The sequence below is a fragment of the Gambusia affinis genome, linkage group LG03 (genome assembly GCF_019740435.1).
Source record: "Gambusia affinis linkage group LG03, SWU_Gaff_1.0, whole genome shotgun sequence".
Lineage (NCBI taxonomy): Eukaryota > Metazoa > Chordata > Actinopteri > Cyprinodontiformes > Poeciliidae > Gambusia > Gambusia affinis.
The window spans coordinates 31,640,255-31,655,966 of record NC_057870.1 but is presented as its reverse complement, the minus strand read 5'-3'; the positions used below and the strand labels follow the sequence as shown (position 1 = coordinate 31,655,966).

The 15,712-nt window shown below is 50.6% G+C and overlaps 1 protein-coding gene across 1 annotated transcript; it reads left to right on the top strand.

Moving 5' to 3' along the window:
• The first annotated feature begins 49 nt into the window (after positions 1 to 49).
• ccdc180 (coiled-coil domain containing 180) lies at positions 50 to 15,472 on the top strand. The gene is made up of 38 exons (XM_044111093.1): positions 50 to 430; positions 558 to 649; positions 723 to 787; positions 1,893 to 2,002; positions 2,081 to 2,197; positions 2,648 to 2,758; positions 3,304 to 3,399; positions 3,468 to 3,631; positions 3,864 to 3,971; positions 4,055 to 4,134; positions 4,309 to 4,397; positions 4,480 to 4,599; positions 4,674 to 4,847; positions 4,930 to 5,045; positions 5,137 to 5,263; positions 5,341 to 5,398; positions 5,469 to 5,563; positions 5,653 to 5,828; positions 5,900 to 5,973; positions 7,285 to 7,347; positions 8,078 to 8,300; positions 8,369 to 8,515; positions 8,584 to 8,728; positions 9,219 to 9,335; positions 9,438 to 9,515; positions 10,373 to 10,456; positions 11,848 to 11,954; positions 12,029 to 12,069; positions 12,184 to 12,235; positions 12,763 to 12,870; positions 13,563 to 13,629; positions 13,701 to 13,836; positions 13,909 to 14,069; positions 14,138 to 14,263; positions 14,332 to 14,428; positions 14,809 to 14,884; positions 14,967 to 15,111; positions 15,197 to 15,472. Exons 1-38 carry the CDS (start codon positions 371 to 373, stop codon positions 15,335 to 15,337), a joined length of 4,146 nt encoding a protein of 1,381 aa, XP_043967028.1. The 5' UTR covers positions 50 to 370; the 3' UTR covers positions 15,338 to 15,472.
• The last annotated feature ends 240 nt before the right edge of the window (positions 15,473 to 15,712 follow it).

The following is a 15,712-nucleotide window of genomic DNA, read 5'->3' as shown; positions in this document are numbered from 1 at the left end:
TAACATTTTCAGCTTAAATTTATGATTTAGAAAAACCTGTTACCTTCTTATCAACCTGTTGCTGGTCCATCTCAGATCTGAGCATCAACTATTCAGGTTTGACATTTGAAGGTTTAAAATAGCCGATAATTATATTTGAAGCCAAAATAAACGACTCCTTCATGGGTCAGTGAACGTCCCGCGTTGCCATAGTGACAGTAAACCACAAAGAACCGTTAAACAGAACCGGACCGACGGACAGAGAAACAGATTAAAGAACCAGAGAAACGCGCCGTTTGACGCCCCCCAGCAGCCGCTTTTCCCCGGATCTTCTTTCTCCGACTGTCCGGGGAACCTTGACCCGGCTGGAGGCTCCAGACCCGGCGGCAGGATGAGTAGGAACCGAGCGATTCCCGGTGGGAAGGTTTACCGGCAGCTGTTCGACGCACAGGTGGGTCAAACCGAGTCTGGGTCAGAACCGGTCCGTTCGGATCCCTCCGATGTCTCAGTTGAGATCCAGGAGGACATTTCTGTCCCATCTGAGCTGCTGGAGAAACCCGCTGACCCTCATGTTCCAGGCGCAGCTGTCCAGATCCCTGCTGGCAGGACGCAGAGTCCAGAGGACAGGATGTCTGTCCCCGGTGGACAGCAAGACACCTGACAGCAGCAGGTGGACAGACACACACACACACTCAGGACAAACGTGTCCAGGTGTAACTCAGGGGCTGTTCTTCCACCAGCAGGTGGCAGCAGAGGTCTGATGAAGTCGATGGCTCCGCTGACGTCATCCGGCTTCCTGACCGTATGGGTCGGTACCAGCAGCTGATGGTTTGATATTTCTGAATGACATAAATCTGGTCTGCTTTCATCTTTGCTTTCCATGCGCAGCATGGAGGAACTATTCTTCACCTAACAGAGCGCCTCTTCATTTCAAACCTGCGGCTCCATCTCGGCATCTGGGCTATTACTGGAGTAAAAATGGCGACGTAATTAGAGAAAAACAGCAAAATGTCCAACTGACGAAAATCAGAGAGTAACTGAAGAAAACTGCAGTTTAGAGGCGGAGTGGGTTTCTGACCTGCTTCTGATTCTGGTTGCAATAATCCAGCGCAGCCATTGTTGCACATGGGATTATTGTGGCCTTCTAGAATGAAGTTTATTGAAAATTTCAAAGTAAAAGCCTCATCATTACTTACCTACTATCTACACATTAAAGTGCCAAATAAACAGGATTGTAATAGAATATTCTCAAGGTAGCGTCACCATGCTAGTAATAACCCACGCACTAAAAGTAGCATTTAAGCTAACTTTAGCAGGGCACTTCATCCCAATAATGCTCCTTGTGGAGCAGGACAGTGGATTAGCATTACCATTTTCCCTGAAATAAGAATTTTAGCTGTTTTTTAATTTAATTTATTACCTTTGTTTAGCTCACTGAATGGAGCAAGTCAAGCTAAGACAACAAGCTAGTGATGCCTCACATGCTGCTGACAACATTTAAGCTAACATTTGCATTTTTGGCTAATTTTAGCTTATACAACAACATTTATACTGAGTGGAGTAAGTCCCTGTTAGTCAACATGTGTGTGACTCTCCCTGCGCTATTCACCACAGTATAGCTTACTTTAGCATTGATGCTAATGTTTAGCATCAAAATGCTGGGTCCAACCAGGCCCCTTTAAATTTCTTCAGAAGTTTTCTAGTTATTTTTCAGCTCACAGATTAAAGGATGTGATGAAGAAAGAGAAACCAAACAGTGTTTCTGATTTCTGGTCGATTCTTTCAGCTTTCAATATTTTTGATCCATTTCTGTTCACAGTTTTAGATTAAAAACTGAGAAATGAATATTATCACCAGGAGTTGTGGAGTTTGATTAGTTTAACTGGTGCTGACGTCGTGGTTCTGATCCTCAGTCATTGACAGGTCCAGCTTCGGGATCATTGACAAACTGATGAAGAGGAGGAAGAAGAAGCATGATGAAGCTCTGAGGCAGCAGGAGGCGGAGCTGCACCACCTGTCCCAGGTAGATGCTTCATCACCATGACAACCACATGACTGGATGGAATAAATGATGGGGGAACTGATGGCGTCTCTCTGCCAGGTGTGTGAGCTGGAGGTGAGGTCCATCTGTGAGCAGCTGGTGTCCTCTCTGGGGGAGGTGGACCTCAGGTTGGACATCCTGAAGGACAGGATTGGACAGCAGCCTGTCGGTCTGCAGGTGTGAATACTGAGACACACTGAAGGACTCCTGTCCTCAAGAACATGTCCCACTGCAGCCTGTCTCACAGGAACCTGGTGTCCCCTGCTGGTCAAAGGCTGGGACCAGACTGGGTCCACTGGTCCATCACTGGTCCACCACTGGTCCACCACTGGTCCACCACTGGTCCATCACTGGTCCATCACTGGTCCACCACTGGTCCACCACTGGTCCATCACTGGTCCATCACTGGTCCACCACTGGTCCACCACTGGTCCATCACTGGTCCACCACTGGTCCATCATCTGGCTTCTTGTGTAGAGAAGCTGATTAATCTCAGCAGGTTCAGATGTTTGGATCAGGAAAAGGTTGGATTATTGTTGGTAATGTGTGTGTGTGTGTGTGTGTGTGTGTGTGTGCGTGTGTGTGTGTGTGTGTCTGTGTGTGTGTGCGTGTGTGTGTGTGTGTCAGTGCCTGCACAGCCTCTGGGAGGAGGCGGACGGGGAGATGAGGCAGAAGAAGAGCCGAGTCTCAGAAATGCAGCAGAAGCTGAAGAACTGTGACGATGGAAGGAGCCTGGAGGTCAGAGTTCACGGTTTCAGGTGATCAGTTCCTGTGTGACCTGCAGGTGAGACCTCCTCCACAAGGGGGAGCTAACGATACCCAGCTGCTGCCACTGTTTGTGCATTAAAAAGATAAAACATGTTGATGATGAATCAACTGGAGATTCAATAAAACAGATAAACAAGCAGAAAATAGAATAATTGATTTATAATTAATAAATGAAACAAATAAAAACATCCTCTGAACCGCCATGGTACCAATCCGACACCAACCGCTCTACGTCCCCCGGTCCATGTCCCTCAGCCCGGTCCATGTCCCTCAGCCCGGTCCATGTCCCTCAGCCCGGTCCATGTCCCTCAGCCCGGTCTTTTGTCTTGTTTTGGAGTTTGTGCAGCAGCAGCTGGAACCTTCTGGGTGGAGCTCCTCCACCTCCACCAACAGGAATGTCCACCTGAAACCAGTCAGGATTTTGCTGACTGGACATTCAGTCAGACCATCAGGTTGTTGTTTGATGCTGATGGAAGATTCTTCTTCTTCTTCTTCTTCTTCCAATCCGTCTGCAGATCAAAAAGATTCTGAAGAAGCAGCTCCACCGCCTGGAGCAGATCGGCTTCCTGTCTCCACCCGACGTCCACCGTCTGATCCACTCCAAGGCCATGGTAACGTCTGCATGTCCCCACATGTCCCCTCTGACTTCATCATCACACTCCTCTTCTTCCTCCTCCAGATGTTGAACCAGTCTCTGCTGGCCAACCGGCGCAGCTCGGCCCGGCTGGTTCTGCTGCTGCAGGACCAGAACCTCCAGCAGGAGTTGGTGCTCCGTCTGCACTGGGAGGAGAGTCTGGACCGCTGGAGGAAAGGCCGGGTGGAGGAGATGCTGGAGGCGCTGAGGTAGGGGGAGGTCCGAAAGCCCGGCGGGTCCAGAGACGATCAGAACCAGCTGCTGCAGGGCTTTAACTGGGTTTTATTAACAGATGATAAGAAGATCCACTGGTCAGAACCGGTCTGGGTTCTGTTCCTGCTGCGGTCAGAACTAATTGTTGTCCTGATTCTGGTTCTGATCTGAAGCATTTTTGGTCAGAACCAGTTGTACTCCTGGTTCTGTCTCTGGTTCTGGTTCCAGAACCGTGTGCAGCAGCAGGGACGGGGAGAAGGATATGTTCTCGGATCAGATCAAACAGAACCAAGAGGTTCTGGTCCAGCAGCGCTCCGAGGTCATCTACAAGATCTGGTACCAAGCTGCTTCCTGTCTCTGAGCACAGGCTCCGCCCCCTGCTCTCTGCACCAATCACCTTCCTTCCCTCCATGTTCCAGCTCTCTGGTCCCGCCCACCTGCTCCTTAGCTCTGGCTTCTAATTGGTTCAACGAGCTGACGGCCGTCAACCAGCAGATTGGTGGGTTGGGAACACGTCCAGCGTCCGTCCTCCTGTCCGTCCTCCTGTCCGTCCTCCTGTCCGTCCTCCTGTCTGTCCTCATGTCCTTCCTCCTGTCCGTCCTCATGTCCGTCCTCATGTCCGTCCTCCTGTCCGTCCTCATGTCCGTCCTCCTGTCCGTCCTCCTGTCTCCAGCTGGTCTCCATGCCAACATGCGAGAACAGCTGCAGAGGTTTTATGAAGACACCTGGCAGCGTCACCGGGCCGAGGCGCAGCGCTCCCAGGTGAGATCTGACCGACCAGAACCAGAACTCCAACAGGACCTTCCAGAAGTTCCTGCTGTCAATTAAAGCCGTCTTCCTGCAGGAGGCGCTGTCGACGCTGCAGCTGTCCGACCAGCAGCTGGAGGAGATCGCGTCCTCTCAGCTCCTCCCTCTGATTGGACAACGCCAGAGAGACGACGAAGAGCGATTGGCTATTTTAGACGTTGGTCACATGAACCTTCCCTCTGTCTGTCCCCGTGTCTGTCCACCTGTCCTCTAGCTGTCCCTTGTCCTCAGGAGTGCAGTGACTGCATGGAGCGCCATGTCCTCGGGGTCAGCAGGTGGGTGTCTGAGGTGATGCGCGCCGTAGCGTTGCTATGGGAGACGCACTGCCGGCGGGTGAAGAGGAGAGAAGAAGAGCTGGAGGGACAGGGCCAGCTGGTGAAGCAGACGCAGCAGCAGCTAGTGGAGGTGAGTCCTCTGACCTCTGACCCCCGACCTGTGAGGGCTGGGGGTCATGGGCGTCCTCCCATGATGCTTTGCTGTTTCCCAGAGGATGATGGTTCCTGTGGACACCGTGTTGGCGGCGCTGCGTCAGGAGAGCAGACAGGAAGTTCTGGACATGTGTCTGGACCAAGCTCTGGAGCAGCTGAAGGACATCCAGGACAGGTAGGACAGATGTCTGTCTGTCTGTCTGTCTGTCTGTCTGTCTGTCTGTCTGTCTGTCTGTCTGTCTGACTGTCTGTCTGTCTCTGTCCAGCTGCAGGCCGTGTCTGTCCCAGCGGTGGGACCTCCTGGACCAGCTCCCCGCCGCCCTCATGGAGGAGTTGTTCTCCTACAGTAACGCCGTCAGCTCCTTCTTCAGACTCAGCCATCGACGCAGACCGGTAACCATGGAAACTCACGGGTGACATCGAGGCCGGTTTCTCTCACTGACCTGCTCTCATGGCCTTTTCCTCCTCAGAGTCTAGCGGACTTGCCCAGCGTCTCGCTGTCGTCCATCAGAACCGGATTGGACCAGGGTCAGTCTGACTGGGCCGGCTGTGACTTTGACTGGTCCGTTCCCGCCTCACCTCGTCTCCGTCTTTCCAGAATCTTCCTCCCAGTCGGAGATGTTCCACCCGAGAAGCGATTCGATCAGCAGAGAAGCCGGTTACTCCTTCAGCAGCCTCAGGTTCCTGAGCGAGGTGAAGCTGATTGGCTGCTCAGCTCAGTGACATCAGCAACTCTGACGCACCTGTAAGCTGTGTGTGTGTGTGTGTGTGTGTGTGTGCAGGCAGGGTCCTCGCTGAACCAACTTTACGACAGCAGCAGCACCACCTTTACATCGTCAGCGGGAGTGGTCTACAACGGCCCCGCCTTCAGATGCCCCGCCCCCGACCTGCCTGACTTCATCCAGGAAACATACCTGAGCGTGTTTCCTGTGGAGCTCCTCAGCCACACCCTGACCAGGTGGACGTCCGTCTGTCCACTCATGTCCTCTCAGGGACAAGCTGTCTCACCCTGTCCGTCTGATCGTCCAGGACCCGGATTCTGGTTCTGGACCACATCGAGCAGATCTTCAAAGACCTTCTCGGCACACACACACACACACATGGTACGGACACACACACACACACACACACACACAGCACACACACACACACTGACACACAGCACACACACACACACACACACACACACAGCTCGGTACACACACACAGTACACACACACACACACAGTACACACACACACTACACACACACACACAGTACACACACAGTACACACACACAGTACACACACACACACACACACACACACACACACACAGTACACACACACACACACACACACACACACAGTACACACACACACACACACACACACAGTACACACACACACACACACACACACACAGTACACACACACACACACACACACACACACACACACACACACACAGTACACACACACATGGTGTGGCTTACACCAACATTCTGAGTAACATTAACATAATCTAATCAATAAGGTAATAATAGTCCAAATTAACTGAAAAACAAATTTCTGCACTGTAAATTAATCCTAAATAATCCTAATTAATCCTAATTAATCCTAACTGTGTGGTTTCCCAAAATTGTCCTGATATCACAGTAACACCTTAAACCTGTTTAATTCAGAGTAAAAGTATTTGTTAAACTTCTGAGTATCTGATCATAACAGCTGATTTAATAATCTAAATGTGCCAAAAGTATAAAAGTTATGAGAACATTCTGGTATTGTAAATAATATTAGCAGAATATTTATAGAAATAAGGAGTTAGATCTGCAGGCTGGTTCTAGAACAAATTCACCACGAGGGTCAGGATGGTCTGTTTATGGCAGCTCTTAAAGAACCAAACAAAAACAGATTCATATTTCATCATTTCATATAATAAAGAGCCAAAGAGCCACTTCTGTCTCCAGAGGTCCAGCAGCTAAAAGTTCAGCAGTAAAATGTTTAATTCATTGTTGAATTAAAAAAAATCCACCAGTGACTTTTAACAACAAATATTTATTTAGTTTCATTTCTGCGGTTCCCCTCAGGGCCCCTGTAGATCCGCCCCTGGGCTGCAGGTCTGGAACATTTTGGTTAGCATGATTTTCTTTATTGATAGGTGGTCAGGGTTAAAATAATAGTGAACTTTAAATGACCACTGAACAATGAATTCATAAAATATATCAATATTTGTAAATAAAACTTAATACAGAACCTAAAGAACCTACAGAACCTAAAGAACCAGGGTCTTTTCTGTCGTGTTTTGAGTTTCTCTGAGTCTCCCCTGGATTAGTTCCCAGGTGTGTCTTGTTCCCTGATCACCTCCCGTGTATTTAGCGTCTCTGTCGGGTTCTCGTCTCATTTGGCGTCTGTCAGTCCGTTTGTCCGTCAGTCCGTTCATGTTCTCTGCTGTTACCTCTGTTGAGCCTCAGTTTCCGCCCAGCAGTGCTGCCAGGTATTTGGACTTGTTCTATCATTGTTTTGCTCTGTTTTCATGGATTTTACTATTCATTAAAACCATCGTTACTCATTTTCAACCTGGATCCACTTCGTCTGCCTCACCAGCTCACATCGGTTCATGACATCTTCATCCTCAATCATCTCTTGAGACTGATAGTAACAGAACATTTTATTATTTAGTTGCTTATTGTGCTTTTAGTCGACTGTTATGGTTTGATTATTTGCTTATTTAATAATAATATCAGCCAAATAAAAGGCCATTTAAAGAACAAATCATAGTAATAGAAACGATAGATGAAATATTTTCTACTTTGGTTCTTTAGATTCTTTAGGTTCTTTAGGTTCTTTAGGTTCTACGGTTCCTCTCTTCTAAGGACATGGAATCGGGTCGAGGACGTTTTAACAAGAACCGGGTTGCTAGCGGTTCACCGCGGCTGCGCAGTGTCCGTCTCTAGGCAACGGTGACGTTCAGCGTCGGTCCGCAGCGTTCTGGGGTCCTTTAGCTCCTGATTTAGCTGACCTTAATACTTCCTGTGTTTTATTTTGGTCATTATTGTTAAACTTCGTGTTGATGTGTGTTATAGGCGTTTCTATCGTTCCCCGTATCGGTTCAATACGGGACGGGTGGCAACCATAAAGGCTACACTAGCTTGTTAGTTGACTTCAACTGAGTGTGTCTGTGTGTGTGTGTGTGTGTGTGTGTGTGTGTGTGTGTGTGTGTGTAGTTGAGCTGCAGCTCCACCGGCAGCATGTAGACACTTTCTCTGAGGAAATCTCGAACATCCTGACCTCCTGTAGGAGAGAGCTCCACGATCTCCAGGCCTCCATCCAGAAGAAGAACCTGGAGCTGTTTGACCTTTTGACCTCCCATAAGGGGACGCTCCAGGAGCTGCAGACCTCCATACAGAGAGACAACCAGATCGTCCTCCAGGTGCCGTTCAGGAAACGGTAAGCCCTGACCCGCCGTCCGCCGCCGACCTGCAGCCGGAGTCTCTGATCTGCCCTGTGTGTGTCAGGCTGGACGACTTTGGCGCCACCTTGCAGGAGCAACTGGACCGGCACGCCGAGGACACCCTGCGGTGCCAGACCAACTTCAAGCGGATGATCCGCGGCCTCCTGGAGGATGCCAGGAAGAGAGCCATAGAGCTGCAGAAGTCCTTCAGGTAGCTTCAGCTTCAGCTTCAGCTCAGGCAGCAGGAGGACCTTCATCCTCCTCCTCTTCCTCCTGCAGGACGTTCAAAGACGGAGGAGACTTCGCTCCCCAGGAGGTGAAGGTGTTTCAGAAGAAGATGAAGGAGGAAATCAAGCGGATCGGTTCCACTGAGGACTCCATCTTCTCTGAGCTGGAGGTGTTTGAGTCCAAGAGTCTGCTGCAGGTGTGTCCATGTCCTGAGGGAACACGTGTCCCTGCAGCCGGTCCTCACGTGTCCCTGCAGCCGGTCCTCCCGTGTCCCTGCAGCCGGTCCTACCGTGTCCCTGCAGCCGGTCCTACCGTGTCCCTGCAGCCGGTCCTCCCGTGTCCCTGCAGCCGGTCCTCACGTGTCCCTGCAGCCGGTCCTCACGTGTCCCTGCAGCCGGTCCTCACGTGTCCCTGCAGCCGGTCCTCACGAGTCCCTGCAGCCGGTCCTGCCGTGTCCCTGCAGCCGGTCCTCACGTGTCCCTGCAGCCGGTCCTCCCGTGTCCCTGCAGCCGGTCCTCCCGTGTCCCTGCAGCCGGTCCTCCCGTGTCCCTGCAGCCGGTCCTCACGTGTCCCTGCAGCCGGTCCTCCCGTGTCCCTGCAGCCGGTCCTCCCGTGTCCCTGCAGCCGGTCCTCACGTGTCCCTGCAGCCGGTCCTCACGAGTCCAACCCTCTCTGTCCCTCTGCAGCTCCGCAAGGTGCTGGCTCCCCTGGACGACAAGTTCTCCTCCCTGCAGGCGGAGGTGAAGTTCACTGAGGAGATCCAGAAGATCATCAGCAGGACACAGATCCAGATCAAGGCTGAGGTGGCTGTCCTCTGACCCCTGACCTCTGACCCCTGACCTCTATCCTCTGACCCCTGACCTCTGTCCTGTCTGTCCCTGTCACCCCGTCTCCACGTCCTGCAGGCGGCCAGCAGCAACCTGCAGCAGACGAGGCTCAGCGGTCGGCTGCAGGAGCTGAGGGAGATGACGACCGACCTCCAGGTACGGCTGACCCCCGGGGGCCGGGGCCCTCCCAGATCCCCCTGAAGCTCCGCCCCTGCCCTGGGGCCCCCGGGGCCCATAGTGTTTGGCTGCTGCTGTGATCAGGTCTCACTGTTGGCCTGTTTTTGTAGATATAAGGGAAACAGTTTGTGTCATAACCTTGGAGTTTCTATGATATTTTAGTTTTCAGTTTAAAAGCTCTTTAACTTTTGGGTGTCCAAACTTTTTGTCTCATGGGCCAAAATAGTCGAGTCAAAAATACCGATAGGCCAGGACAAAATAAAAATAAATTTATAAAAACACAAGCAAATAAAATAATCCGATTTTGTTTCTGTTTGTTTTTGTTATTCATCATAAATCCAAAGGATTTTAAACATTTTCTGTTTTAAAAAAAAGCTTCTAGTTTTCTGGTTCTTTTCAGCTCAGCTGAATGTTTTAAACAAATAATTTAAATATGGAATATTTAACTTTTTATATTTTTAATATTTTAGCTGCTAACTGCAGCCAAACCAACATGTAGTTTCATCACATTAGTTTCTGCCTCTTCTCTGTGTTTTGTCTTTTGAACCAGACAGTTTGGCCACGATGTTTTCTGACGTTACGTTACGAAACTCACCTGACTCATCAGCTCAGACCGCTGCGCCTCAAGCTGCACATTTTTTGCTATCAGCTAAATTAGTGCAGAATTTTTGTTGTTAGGAAATTATTTTAAAAAATGTTAAAATATAATTTTTTTCTTGGTCTTTACTCTGGCACCCTTAGACTCCTGGCGCCCTGAGCATCTGCCTTTACGGCTCCAACATGGTGGAGACCTGCTGCTGGTTCTGGTTGATTCTGCCTCCCGTCTCTCTCTCCAGGCGTCTCCGGATCAGATCTGCTCTTCGTTCTGGTCGGTGAAGGAGGAGATAAAGTCGCGCTTCAGTTACCTGGGTTACAACCAGGTAACTTCAGCTCTGCAGCCCGAAGAGGCAGAAAGAAACACAAATGTCACACATTCTGTTATATTATCTATGTGTTTAGATAAATATCTATATTAGAACATTTGTTGTAATTTTTCTAAACTCCCCATATTTCCTCTCTTTCTTTGAATTGAAGCAACAAAAAACAAAGAATTTAATTTATAGTTTTATTCTTCTGTGGAAAAGAAAATGATATAAAATTAAAAGAACAGATTTGTGGCCCTTGAGGGGCATTCAGAGATTTTTGGCCGATCTCTGAATGTCCTAAATCTGGTTCTGCTGGTGGAAACGGATCCGATGTTAGAATCCAGTTTATACTGAAGCCAGGCCTTTGAAAAAATTCAGAATTTAAAATTCTAAAACGGAAAATGCAACACAAAGTATTCATTCAGGTTTAGGGTCGTGGGGTCAGCAGCTTCAGAAGGGAGGCCCAGTCTTCCCTCTCCAGTCTCTTCTTCCAGCTCCTCCAGGAATCCCAAGGCGTTCCCAGGAATCCCAAGGCGTTCCCAGGAATCCCAAGGCGTTCCCAGGAATCCCAAGGCGTTCCCAGGCCAGCAGAGAGACATCGTCCCTCCAGTGTGTTCTGGGTTTCCCCTCCTCCTGGTGGGACATGAACTCCTCACCAGGGAGGCGTCCAGGAGGCATCCTGACCAGATGCTCCTCAACTGGCTCCTCTCGATGTGAAGGAGCAGCAGCTCTACTCTGAGTCCCTCCTGGATGACTGAGCTTCTCTCTCTAAGGGAGAGCCCAGACACCCTGCGGAAAAAACCCATTTCGGCCGCTTGTATCTGCGATCTGGTTCTTTCGGTCATGACCCAAAGCTCATGACGCTTTTTGACTCAGCTCTCTCCTTTCGTTCATCAGCCCAGGTCTTTAGTTCATCATTCAGCCTCCTCAGTATTTAAGCTTCTCTTTTTCAGTAATTACTGGCCAGATTCTCCCGTGTTTTCCTCGTGTTGGATTTTTGTTTTTTGTTTTTTCCGTGGCTCCCTTTGATTTTTGTACGTTTGTTTTCCACATTCGTTCATGAAATCTTCAGATTGAGTGGCCGCTTCTGTCGCTGGCATTTGGTCCATTAACACATCATGACAGTTTCATCTGGAATAAAACCAACAGCCGTAAAACACGGTGGTGGGGTGTGATGCTCTGGGACTGCTTTACAGTGATTAACGGAACCATGAATTCTGACTGACCCAAACTGCAGACTGACGTTATGAAATCTTTCTGAGTGGCCTAGTCAAAGTCTTGTATCTCAACTTGCTGCTGCAGGAGTGTGAACAGGAAAACCCTGCAGTCTGCCTGAATTAGATCCGTCCTTTAGGGCAGAGTGGTCAAGTGTGTGTGTGTGTGTGTGTGTGTGTGTGTGTGTTCAGGACTCGGTGCTGCAGGACAGTTTAGTTCTGTCCAGAACCAAGGTCCGAGGCGCCGGCCTGCGCCGCAGCCGGTCCACTCCGGACCTGCGTGAAGAAACAACCGTCAGGTTTGTAGAGCAGCTGAAGCTCCGCCTCCGCAGCTTCACACACGTCTTGACTCTTCTCCTCCCGAACCCGGCAGGTTCTCCTTCCTCCAGGACCAGAAATCAAAAACGGCAGAAGGTGAGCAGCAATCGGCGCCCCCTGCTGGAGCGTTTAGGATCAGCCGTTTGGGTCTCTGGTGAGACGCTGAGCAGCTCAGGAGTTTTATGGCAGTAAAACCGTTTCTGTGTGCAGACCTGAGCTCCGCCACGCAGCAGAAGAGCAGCAACTCGACCCGCAAACAGAGGTACAAACCCACCGACCCAACGGGCCACAGCAGAACCCCCTGGTTCTGATGGAACCAGAGACCCATCCGTCCGTTTTTAAGGGAAAGTAGCAAATATTTTCCACAGTAAGAACTTTATATTTGCTGTCAGACTAGAAGCCTTTCAGAACGGAGCTGATGAGGCTTCATGAAGTGAACATGAAGATTTCACTACATCCAGTTTGAGGGAGATTAAAATCTTATTGAGGTCGAAGTTTTACAATCATCTTCATCTTGTGGTTTTCAAATTGATAATCAAATCAAATCAAAACAAAATGCTGGACCTGAGAACCAAAAAATAATTTCTAGTAATTAAAAATTTCTTTGAACTGAAATTACAATTTTTATAACTTGCAAAGCAGAAAGATTTGTTTCTTCCAGATCCAGAAAACTGGAGTCACTATAATTACTGACCCATTTGGTTTTCTAATATTACTGTGTAAACAGAACCAGCCACCCAGGCGGTTCTGGTCTTCAGGTTCTGTTTGGTTCTGCTGTTTGTGTCTCAGTCTGAGGAGGAGCTCCAGGTCCACCAGAACAGAAGCCTTCACCGACATGAGGACCAAGAGGAAGTATCAGATTTTTGGAATCAAACCAGAACCGGAGCTGAGCTCACAGTAAGTCTGAATATTTCCCATCCCGTTCCACCGGGTCAGCGCTCCGAGGTTCTGGAACGTTTTCATCTCAGTTTCTTCTGAATAACTGAAGAAAAAAATCCTGTTGAGTTCAGGCTCCTCCCAGAATTTAGTCATTAACCGTTACGCTAACCTCAGAGAGCTAAGCTGTCTACGGCAGTAAAGATGGCCGCCTGGCTGTGCAGACGGTCAGCAGACGGTCAACAGACGGTCAGCAGACGGTCAACAGACGGTCAGCAGACGGTCTGTAGACGGTCAACAGACGGCCAGCAGACGGTCAACAGACGGTCTGTAGACGGTCAACAGACGGCCAGCAGACGGCCAGCAGACGGTCAGCAGACGGTCAGCAGACGGTCAACAGACGGTCAGCAGACGGTCAACAGACGGTCAGCAGACGGTCAGCAGACGGTCAACAGACGGTCAGCAAATGAAGGACGCTGATGACCACTGATAACTGATTGGTTGTTTTTAGGGTCAACCAGTCGTATTTGGGTCGGATTCTGTGGTTGTAGCTCCAGGGAACTTTTCTGGAAAAGCTTCAGCCACATTTTTAGCTGTCCAGAGCTCAACAGCGCCCCCTGCAGTCATTTTCCAGACCCAACTCGTCCAGAACGGACCGGTAGAGTTAAACCCGACTCCGAATCATTGTCTCCGTGTTGCTCGTCCTCTCCCAGGTCCTTCGCCACGGCGCTGAACACCATCTTGTGGTGGTCCAACGACACCGTGCTGGAAGCTGCCAGGGTAACGATCAGACCCTCAGAACCTCCGGCTCGGTCCGATCTGGCCCGTGACCTGCGTGTCCTCCCCTTCAGGTTTTCTACAGCGCCAAGCGCGTCTCCACCTTCAGCCTGGTGCCCGAGTCGGCCGACATATGGGTGGAGGGCATACAGAAGAGGCTGCTGGGATACCAGGAGCAGGGCAAGAAGTTCCTGATGTCGAGCAAAGACGGTACGATGTCTGGTCACTGTTGGACTCTACCTGTCCAGGTCTCACCTGTCCTCACCTGTCCTCCTGTCCCAGAGGTGCTGAAGCAGCTGTCCGTGTTCAGGGAGCTGCTGGACTTCCTGCCTCAGGTCCTGACCAGCCATCATGTAGTCCAGCAGGCGGCGTGTCTTACAGAGGAGGTGGGCGTGGTCAGAAAGAGGCTGGAGGAGGAGCTGGCAGCCGGCAAGGAGCAGAAGGTGAGACGTTCAGAGTCTCTGGTCCACCTGGACGGACGGAGGTCCCTGAAACTGCTGTCCGTCCACAGATGTCCAACCTGGGCCGGCTGCGGGTCTCCCTCAAGGAGGACGAGCTGCAGACGCTGGAGAGCAGGGAGGAGCGCCGGCAGCAGCAGCTACACGACGCCATCCTCAAGACACACCTGGAGCTGCAGGTAGGAGGGGGTGGAGCCAGAGAGGCTGCCCCACCTGCAGCCCAACGCTCACTGTGTGTGTGATGCAGGAGTGTGTGAGAGGGAGAGCCGAGCAGTTTGTGACGTCGCTGGCATCTCTGACGGAGAAGCTGCTGCACCTGCTGGACGAGGTGCTGCCGGTCACAGGTAACCCTCACTCACCTGGAACCAGTCCACTCACCTGGAACCAGTTTGTTCACCTGGAACCAGTCCGTTCACCTGGAACCAGTCCACTCACCTGGAACCAGTCCACTCACCTGGAACCAGTCCACTCACCTGGAACCAGTCCGTTCACCTGGAACCAGTCCACTCACCTGGAACCAGTCCACTCACCTGGAACCAGTCCACTCACCTGGAACCAGTCCACTCACCTGGAACCAGTTTGTTCACCTGGAACCAGTCCGTTCACCTGGAACCAGTCCACTCACCTGGAACCAGTCCACTCACATGTTGTTCCTGTGTGCTGACAGAGGGTTTTACTGGTTTTTAGTGGTTTTGTCGGGTTTCTGATGGATCTGTTCTTGCAGAAACGGATCCATTGAAGCCGCCTGGAGCTGAATCCTCAGAGGCAGATGAAACAGGAAGTGAGCCGATCAAAAGCTGGTAAGGCGACACTCCTGATAATTCAGACTGAACGGCGTTCCCCAGTAAACTCTGGGCTCGTGTGTGTGTGTGTGTGTTTAAGGACATGGCCAGGTATCACTCACCTGTTCCCAATGACTAGTGAGTCAGCAAAATCTCCCGTTACCATGACAACAGCACCCATCAGTACAACGAGGAGCAGCCAGAAACATGAGGCGGTCATTGAGCGCAGAGACGCTGCGTTAAAGGTGGACACACACAAACACACACGCACACACACATGCAGTAAGCACTGACTGTGTGTGTGTGTGTGTGTGTGTGTGTGCGCGCCAGGGGTTTGAGCAGCTGATCCACTCGGAGGTGTCGCGTTCTGAAGCCGACAGACGGAACCAGCTGAGCGAGCAGCAGAACTGGACCTCCTACTGGGCCCAGCAGGTCTTCGCTCTGAGACAGACCCAGATGAAGCAGCGCTGAGCTGCAGCAGCTGATTGGCTGCTGAGCTCCTGTAGTTACAGTTTCCATCCAGCAGGTGGACGACAATCCTCTGAACCCTCACATGGTTTGGTTGCCATGGCGTCGAGCTGATGTAATAAAACATTTGATGTTGCAGTGGTTGGTTCTGGTTCTGTAGGTTCAGACCTTCACAAAACCCTGTTGGAGCTTAGCCCCGCCCTCTGACACATTTAGACCAATTCCACCAAAGTGGGCGGAGCCAAGAGACACAGGGGCGTGGCCACAGGATGAGGATGAGTGGACTTATGGACTTTGTTGCCATAGTTACAGAGTTTTTCTGTGTTATTGGAGCCTTTTATGAGGAAACTGTTCCACTGAATGAATCACATGAGTAAC

What these genes read in the sequence shown, in the direction of transcription:
- ccdc180 (XM_044111093.1), top strand. Translation starts at nt 371, where the DNA reads ATGAGTAGGAACCGAGCGATTCCCGGTGGGAAGGTTTACCGGCAGCTG. An exon ending in CCGGCTTCCTGACCGTATGG is followed by an intron (nt 788 to 1,892) that starts GTCGGTACCAGC and finishes TCTGATCCTCAG; the next exon opens with TCATTGACAGGTCCAGCTTC. An exon ending in CCTGATGTCGAGCAAAGACG is followed by an intron (nt 13,837 to 13,908) that starts GTACGATGTCTG and finishes CTCCTGTCCCAG; the next exon opens with AGGTGCTGAAGCAGCTGTCC.